Source organism: Zeus faber (assembly GCF_960531495.2).
Source record: "Zeus faber genome assembly, chromosome: 18".
Classification (NCBI taxonomy): Eukaryota; Metazoa; Chordata; class Actinopteri; order Zeiformes; family Zeidae; genus Zeus; species Zeus faber.
Window position 1 is genome coordinate 5540129 of NC_137210.1, and position 10000 is coordinate 5550128.

The 10000-nt window shown below is 42.8% G+C and overlaps 1 protein-coding gene across 1 annotated transcript in view; it reads left to right on the plus strand.

Moving 5' to 3' along the window:
- The window catches only part of erbb4b (erb-b2 receptor tyrosine kinase 4b), a gene marked incomplete at its 3' end in the record, with an annotated part of 188909 nt that overhangs the window by 117367 nt on the left and 61542 nt on the right, over positions 1-10000 (plus strand). Inside the window, 1 exon segment of the mRNA XM_080019820.1 lies at positions 5587-5741. Coding sequence (XP_079875946.1) covers positions 5587-5741 — 155 coding nt within the window.

Below are 10000 nucleotides of genomic sequence, written 5' to 3' on the forward strand. Positions count from 1 at the left end.
GTTTTCCCACGTTCCGCCCGAAGTAGAGTCATAAGTTTGAACAGATTGCCTGTGTCAAATAAAAGCAATGTCGAGCCCGAATTCCCAACTTCAAACCCATAGTTTAGTGCTGTTACACCGTCTGTTGTGAACAAACTCTCAAACAGCCTTTTCATTTTAATGTCATGTATTTTAATGTTCATTAAAAGGGATGGAATCCACCGCTCAAAAGTCAACTCAATATTGTAAATCATATTTTTTCTGCCTGCCCTCCGCCCCCCACCCACCCTGGTGTATTGTGCAAGGACACGTGGATCTACCGTTTACCACAAACTGAAATTACACGCGGTGGGGGCCACAGCGCTTTGGGGCCCCTCGCAACATGATTAATTGCGTTGGCAGTCAAAGTGCGCCATGCACGACTCCACCATTGATTATTTCTCATGTTCCGACTCAAAAAGAAAGGCCGGGCTATTATTGCTTAGCTCAGCATAATTCCTTGAGGTGTGTATATACACTGGGGTCTGTTTGTTTGTCCCCATTTCTTGTGCATAGCATATTGTTTTGCTCGTAGCAAGACTAATGTCTGAGCTCACACGGGCCCTTCAGATTGAAGGATCAGATTGAAAAAAGATTCGGAGGCAGGGAGACGATAGCGGCTCTTTTCCGACTGTTTGGTCGCAGCTGTGTGTCCGGAAAGTTCGGAAGCCCAAACCCAAACGGGGCGACGACCTTCACGTCACGTCTCTTCAGCCGTCTCTCTCTCTCTCTCCAGGCCAGCGACCCTGAGCCTTCGCTTCACATCTTCATCCCGCTTTCTGATCAAAAGCGACCGTTCTGTGACAGATGCCAGGGGGTGAAGGGGGGGTGAACCAACATATGAACACACACACAAACACACGCACACACACATCCTTCTGCCTCCCATCATGCCCGGCCAGGCGGCGGGTGAGGTGCGTGTGTGTGTGTGTGTGTGTGTGTGTGTGTGTGTGTGTGTGTGTGTGGGTGTGTGTGTGTGTGTGTGTGTGTGTGTGTGGGTGGGTGTGTGGGTGTGTGTGTGTGTGTGAGTGACCGAGTCTCTGACTGAGTGTGCAAACGTGACATGTGCACGTTTGGTGATTACCATGTCGAGGTGGTGAAATATAAACTTGTAACTGTTGTTAATGTTGGAATTGATCTCACCAAGCCCGACTCAAACCTTTTAACATCACATTTATTTTGCTGTCTACATGGAAATCATGCCCATCAAGGAGGAGTTTTGATAACTTTGGATTTGACTTGATTGGCGATCTTATCCACCACCCCCACTGCCCCGGAATCACTCAATAAGCACCAGAGATTGGGAGCAGGGATTCCAGATGTTTCACTTTTATTGTATTGACCATCATTTCCCTCTAATAAGGCTGACCTTTTGACGATCCAATGCACAATCACACCGTTGTAAAAAAATTTAATAAATAAGCCCAAATGTATGATCATTCCGCCATTTCCCCAAGATAAGACACATTGAAAGTGGAACCGGGCACCAGCGCTCACGTTGCATGAATGAGTGCCTCATTTAGTCGCAGTAAATCTGACCCCCAATTCAGATTCCCACACCCACTGCGTATTGTAATCATCCAACGGACCTTCCTAACAGCATGAATATGATGGAGCAAACTCCGACTCACTCAGAAGCGGCATGGAGATAGTGAAACGCTTATTAAGAATGTAAAGTGTGCTCTGGGAGACATCCTGAAGCACACTTCAATCATTCGTACCAGACAGTGTGAATACTTTTATGCTCCCTTCTCAGCCTGTTCAATTAAAATTGTTATGTGACAGTTTGTTCACCTCATCACGCTTTCTTTCCCATTTAAACTCCATTAAGCGAATGTGTCAGCTGGTAGGACCGAGGGGTTCGGCCTCAGACTTGCATATTAAGTGTCGCACTTCACTGAAGTAATTCTGACCACTTGAATATAACACTCGAAACCAAATTTATTGCCGCCTAATGTAATCTCGCCGTCGTTGAAAACGAGGGCGACCCTCAATTGTTTACCCAAGAATTTAAATAAAGGTTGATTGCATGAATGAATGAATCGTTATGGAATCAATAATAACGAGATAGAGAAAATAACTGCCAAACATTTGGCTTTATATTTTAATACGATGGATAGCTAAAATCCATTTGGAATTGAATTTATATATTTGCCAGATTGCCGTGAAACATTTATACGAGTACTGAAACTGTAATCACATATATTAGCAGAGGCACCGCAAATGCATTTATGTTGAAACACCATACTTTTCGTGCGCAATCCCAGATTTGCTTTGTGTGTGTGTGTGTGTGTGTGTGTGTGTGTGTGTGTGTGTGTGTGTGTGTGTGTGTGTGTGTGTGTGTGTGTGTGTGTGTGTGTGTGTCTGTGTGTGTGTGTGTGTGTAATGTTATCGTCTCGCAGTAGCACAGGGGACCCGGGGCCGAAGCCACACGGACACAAATGGATTACAACAATCATGTTATGGCAACAGGGACCACAGCAATTACATTACGGCTTCCACAGGGGGATTCAAGGGCTGTGACTAAAGCCCTCTGAGACACAAGAAAATCACAGTAGCACTCACCACTCGCTGAACAAATAGAAATGTTGGCCGTGCAACGACCACGGCCATGAAATAATCGATGGGGGTTCCAGGGGTTCGGTTTGAGATCAGCCTATTCTATCCAGCCGTGTCTATCGTCTGTGTCGTTTGTGTGTCAGGACGGATGCGTCGTGTGCGGCAAACCAAATGTACCTATGGGTACAAATCCTGAACCTGAACCAGCCCAGCAGGACTTGACGATATTTCTTAAGCCTTTTGTAGGCAAACAACCTCTACGTCACTATCTTGCTACCTATTAATCCTGCCTTTGGGAACTGTAGTCAAAGGAAAGCAAGCTTGAGGTGTGTTTAGGTCTTGCACCAGAATATTAAGGATCCGGTTTAGTTGAACTCGGTTTAGTTCAGCTCAGAGGAATTCACACGATTCTCCTCCATGACCAGGAGAACATCATTGTGGTAAGTGTCACTGTGATGAGGCAATTGAAGATTCAATGAATCGATGAATATATGCCTTGTTTATTGCAACGTTACTTATCAGAGCTCGCTGGACGGTTGTTTGTCCGTGGAATGCACAAAACACAGTACACATGTATTTTTTATGTTTAAAGACGTAAACGTTTAGGCTGACAGCCTTCAGTTACAAAGGGACAAAGTTAGGATAACAGGATATCCATGTGTCTTTTCAACGTGGGGTCAATCAGAGCGCAAAGAGCAAGTGCAATTCAGTTGTTATGAATACGCGTTTAACTTTTTCTGTGATCCGTTACGATTTCCATCACTACCTCAGCCCACGCCTGCAATACTTGAGAGTAACCGAGAGTAATTCCGTGCCGCAGAAAGTGTTCCATGGTGGCGATCGTCAGCATAATATATATTTTATTAGGTATTATTATATTATTATTATATTATGTATTTTACTTTATTTTAGGTTTTTATCAAATATATATTATTTTAATTGAATTTAATACATTTAATATTTCAATAAAAATAAATTATTGGGGTTTTTTTTACAGTGGATGCAAACGAATGAGAGTTGGCAACTCAAGCGAGTGATGTAGTTTGATGTCATTTATTTATTTTCTTTCCGTTAGTGCCTGATCCCTTTGTTCCCTCACCGCGCCGCCGTCAGCACTCCCCGTGTGATAGCTGTCACCCAGTCACATTGCAGTCATCTCTCCGGCGCAATGGCGGGTGTTTAGCGAGTACCTGCTTTAGCTGCGTACCCCACCGCCCTCCCGCACTGCAGATATATGAGGTGCGATACATAGGCAGTAGATCACGGGAGAAAGTCTCCCGTAAACTGCCCGGCGATGTAGCTGCCCGTGCCTGAAACGGCCATTTTTTTTTTTTTCCTCTTTCATTTAACACGGCTGCCTGGTAAAAGTCTTGGCTCTGGGTTTATGCGACCGTTGTCATGAGTAACGTTCAAAAAATTCAAATTTATGAGACTAGGGCGAGGGCGGAGACAGGCGGTTTCACATGAAACACACACACACACTCAAACAAGTGTTCGGACAATCTGACACACACATTTCAAGTCGCCTCGTTCCACCTTCCAGAAAAACTCAAACTTGCACCGTTACCGTCGCTCTGACATGAATGAATTAGAATTTACAGCGGAGGCATCCTGGCCGGAGCGCAGCGCACCCTTGTCAGTTTAAGTTGCTCTGATCCGCCGCCCTGTTTGTTTTTTCCTGCCAAATCGTTTAGCCGCTCGACGTGATGGGGTTATCGGCTACAGTCGAAAACACATTCACACACGCGTTTACAAATTTACGGAGACACACACACACAGAACACACAGACACACACACACGCACGCACACACGCACGCACGCACGCACACACACACACAAACACACACACGCGCACACACACACGCACGCACGCACGCACACACACACACACACACACACACACACACACACACACACACACACACACACACACACACACACACACACACATATCCACGGGTGGGAAGACAGAAGTCAGATAGGCTGAGTGTTGGGCTCATTGCTCACTCCAGACGGCCTTTCAATTTGCATACTTATCTGTATGTAAAGGGAGCAAAAAGGATGGGTACGTGGATATCCACCTCACACACAAACATTCACACCACACACACATAGTGCATCATAGCGAATATATCTTTTGTGAATGTATATACAGTATATATATATATATATATATATATATTTATTTATTTATAAACACATAAAGAGACCCACTCACATGCATATACTTAAACTATATGTGTATATATATATATATATATACACATATAGTTTAAGTATATGCATATATATATATATATATATATACACACGTTTAAGTATATGCATGTGAGTGGTCTCTTTATGTCTTTTAAATTGAAAGACAGTTTCTGCTAATGTATTTATTAACATGTTGGCTATGTCTATTATTGCCTGGACACAATGGATCCCTTCTGCCAGTGTGTGTGTGTGTGTGTGTGTGTGTGTGTGTGTGTGTGTGTGTGTGTGTGTGTGTGTGTTTTGTGTGCGTCGCCATGTTGTCATTGAGATGTTCTACGCAGCCTTTAGTGTTCCATCCCAGTGTTGGTGCTGGGACGACCTCTTGGTCCCTACACTCCTCTCTCCTCCTTGCCTCCTTTCTACTCCTCCTCTCCTCATCCCCGACTATATTAGCTCCATAAATCCTGTTCTGGATGGATTGTTATGGTCATTGTGTGTGCGCGGTGAGTGATGGTTATTATCTGCTCTCCGCTGCTTTATGTCTCGTCTGTTTTCCTCCCCCCCTGCACCCCTCTCTCTCTCTCTCTCTCTCTCTCTCTCTCTCTCTCTCTTCGTGTTGTTCTCTCCCTTCTCCTCACCCTCCCCTTCGTGTCATCTCCTCCACCCACACTCTGCCCATTCTGCTCCCCACCCCCCTTCCCTCAACTGTTACCAAAAAATACAACCAAAAATGAAGTTGTCAATCTGTCTCTCTCTCTCTCTCTCTCTCTCTCTCTCTTTCTCTCGCTCACTCTTTCTCTCTCTCCCAGGGCCCGGACCACTGTGTGAAATGCCTCCACTTCAAGGACGGCCCCAACTGCGTGGAGAAGTGCCCCGCCGGCGTGCAGGGGGCCAGCAGCTTCATCTTCAAGTATGCCGAGGCCAACAACGAGTGCCACCCCTGCCATGTCAACTGCACCCAGGGGTGAGTGTGTGTGTGTATGGGCATGTGCTTGTGTGTGTGTGTGTGTGTGTGTGTGTGTGAGTGACCGAGTCTCTGACTGAGTGTGCAAACGTGACATGTGCACGTTTGGTGATTACCATGTCGAGGTGGTGAAATATAAACTTGTAACTGTTGTTAATGTTGGAATTGATCTCACCAAGCCCGACTCAAACCTTTTAACATCACTCAACATAACACAGTGAGCGCCTCTTTGGTTTCTCTGTGTACTGGATAGTACACTGGCTGGAAATAATGATGGTGGAACAGGCGAACAAACTTGAATAGGGAAATTACGTGAATCAGAATCAGAATTGGTTCATTCAGCCAAGTGCATTTTCACATACAAGGAATATGATGTAAAGATTGGTGCATTGCTGAACACCAATTAGCAAACAAAGCTTTACAGTCTGAAAAAATTATAATAATAGCCACATTTTCTAAGAAAATAGCCAATTATTAAAAAAGAGCAGCCAAACATACAGAATATACAAACAAGAATATACTATGCACAGCATACGTTAAATATAATTAAATAGCTTACGGGTGGCAGTATCTACTACTATGTTTATGGGTATAATTATAAATTTAGTTGGATGTAGTGCATTGGATGAATGAATATGAATACAATAATCAAGGAAACAGTGAGCCAGTAGGTGTGCATTGTTACTATGTTTTTACTAAATGATGGCAATGTCTACAGTGTTAATGCAGTACAATAACTAAGTATTACAAGAAGGAAGGGAACTAAACTGAGCACCATTCCATTTAGTCATTGCAAACCATATTGTTTGTGGCACAATTCACACCAGCAGAACAGATGGTGATTCGACATCGATAAAGTGATAGCTTCTCGCAGTTTTGATTATTTGTCGACACCACATGTCACGGCGTTCACCAAAACCCGACCCTGAGTCAGAGCAGAAAATGTACTAATTCGATGGAAAATATTGCCGTTACACATTTTGGCACGACCGATCTTCCACCGCAGCAACTATGTAAGGAATATGGAAACGTCTGCTGGTATGCCGTAAGATTCAAGACAAAAAAAGGCATCTCTGAAAACCACGAAACGTCATCAGCGCCGGCAATGGACAACCTTGTAACAGACTCTATGTGAGTCATAGCTAAATTGTGGAGATTACAGTTCAATGGTGTCGTGGAAATTCTAATATTAAACTATGAACTGTAATAACTGGAACCCGTCTGTACAGGAGCGTGATAGAAGATTCTCCTTTTATTGAGCTCAAGAGAAGACACTCTCCGGAGCATGCCAGAGGAGTTCCAGCATTTCTTTGTCTACAGTGGTCTGAACACACTGATTGGAGCGCGGGTTGTTAACTGGGGGGGAAACACACCAAAGACATGCTCTCTGGGGTCAAGCTGGAGTTCATCTAGCATGGCCTTGCTCAAGCCGGTATATTTTCTTGAACACCCTTGTTCACTTACTTGCTTATACACTTATACAGAGGGACAATATACATCTTCAAGGCATCATTTCGTGACATGTTTTGGGCATTCAAATAAAAAGTCAAGGCCTTGCAAAAGGCATCTGTAAAATTTGGTTTTACAGTCGCAGTTAGTCATTTTCCATCACACTGGAAAACAATTACATCCCACCACCTGAGGGACCACCGAGGTGCCATGGTGTCCTGTTAAAGTTTAAGGACACGGCTGAACAGGTTGGAGCAGCTTCATGGTCTGTTTCTACAAGCAGAGCTCAGGGCCTGTGCGGCTGTCTGAGAGACACCGCAGTGTTTACCTGAAGTCACTTTACTGATTTTGTATGGAAGGCAGAAGGCAAGACGTGATCAACAGCCTTTTATTGCACTAAAAAAACACAGAACTTAACTTTGGCACACGGAGCCTGCTACGCCCCAAATCAAAGTCAGCCCTCTGGTCCACATGGATACAGGGGACCAGACCCAATGTAATAATATAACAATATATATCAAAATATATAACAATATATAACAATATATAACAATATATACATATATATATATATATATATATATATATATATATATATATATATATATATATATAGGAATTAGGTTATAGGTAAATAAAAAGCAAAAATTTAAAACAAATATCTGTTTGTTTGTTTTTTTGTTTGTTTTTAACCTGTGCTGTCGTGCTGGGCATACAACACAGAGTATTTGTTTGCCATTTGCATCCAGGACAGAGTTAGTCTGCAAGTGGAGTTCAACTTCTCAACCTGCAATGCAACTATTCATTCTTAAATCATAAAGAACTGCTGCTATAACTCTGTCCTGTGGACGACCTGTAGGATTATAAGAGCACAGCTTTTTGTTATAGAGAACCAGCACCAACCCCCCTCTTTGGAGAACTATTTATCATGTTTGGGTCTATAAACAACTAATCACTAATCCAAGAGGCCGCCAGATATACAGGCCCTCCACCACCCCCAGCACCCAGGGTGCCCGCCACAGGGAAGCCGTGCCACAGGAGAAAAAATTTGTAAGGCAAATTTTTTTTTTTTTAATCGGTGATCATATAGTTTCTTTTATTTCTTCAGTGCTACATTAAACAAAAATAAATATTGGACCACTTCTACGTGATATAAACGTTACATTCAAGGACCTGAGAAGAGAATGACAACATACCTGGCAATAAAAAAACACAAAACGAAACTTTGGCACATGGACTCCTGCTTCGCTCCAAATCAAAATCTCAAATAAAACAATTATACTTTATTATTATTATTATTATTATTATTATTTACTATATTTTTCTGAGTGACGCAATGCAAAATAAAAAACACGAAAATATACTTCATCTTCATATGTATCTAGGCAAATAATAAACTTAAATTACAGCACAGACAACCTTAAAAACTTTTATCAAATTAAGGAGCCGATCTGCGAAGCAACCTAGCCCTCTGGTCCACATGCAGGGGAACGGAACCGGTCTCAGTCTCAGCGACTTTACCCTTTCACTGTGTTACCCCAGAAGTTTAAAATGTATAAAAATAAAAGCACCAGGCGCACCGAAAATAGAAGTACTATGGAAGATATTTTGGCAAACTTCACCAATTATTTATAACATATTTACACTTCGGTTACACAAAGCAGTCGCGGATGTGAACCCTAACACACACACACACACACACACACACACACACACACACACACACACACACACACACACACACACACACACAGGTGTATACACAGAGACTCACAATATCCACTTATTATACATTTATTACTTGTGGAATGAACAAAGAGAGAAAATGAGAGCAAAAAATGGTCGATCACAAAAAAAATACATTTGCACACTGTGCCAGTTTCCATGTCAAATTCAACAAGGACTCCAGCCCATGCCGGCATAACAATGTAGTCGCGAATGGAGAAAACACCAACTTGACACTTTGTCAAAAGATACAGCTCTATACGCAGGATCGGGTGGGAGGGGCTCAGGGAAAAAAAAAAAAACAATGAATGTTGTACTCATCGACGTTCAGAAATATCATTTCACCGGCATTGGCCTGTTGTTTTTCATCACATTACACCTTCTCAGTCGAGGTATAAATATTATTTCTGATGAAAAACTGACATTCTTATCTTTATTTCTGTCTATTTCCCTTTGGTCCGCCTCCGCTTTGTTTTCATTAATGTTCGCTTTGTCCCGGTCAGAGTTGTTTTTTTGTCTCTTTCGAAGCCACAAGCATTCGAGTAGGGATCTGCACCGTTTCCACGTCACGCCATCAAAAGTCATCATTTTTGTTATTTATCTTAACAGCACTTCCCGGTGGACGTTTTTTGCACCCCTCTTGCCTCAAGGACGAAAGGAACAGTTTTCATTTTCCCGCAAAGTGGGCAAAATACAATGAACGCCGTAAAACGATGAACGGCTTGTTTTTTTTCGGCATCCTTTCGAAACAATGCCATCAAATATAGACTCCAGAGCTAAACATATCGTGTAAAGTGAAGTAAAACATTTTTGTTCCTCTTTTCTTTGTAAGGATAAAACTTCTTCTTCTGGCTTCATGTTCACGATTGACGCTGCCTACATGGTGGTTTACTGGTTTGTCCAAATGTCATTATGAACTTATTTGCTAATCAAACTCCGAACCATAAGGCTACATGCTCTCATCTAAATAGTCTCACACAAAAATATTTCTCTCTTCGAATAAGAGCAAGCGACGCAGGGAGGGTTAGAAAGTGGGCGGAGCTTGGAGATTCTTCTGAAGTGAGGAGGTCCGTGGCGGTGGAGTC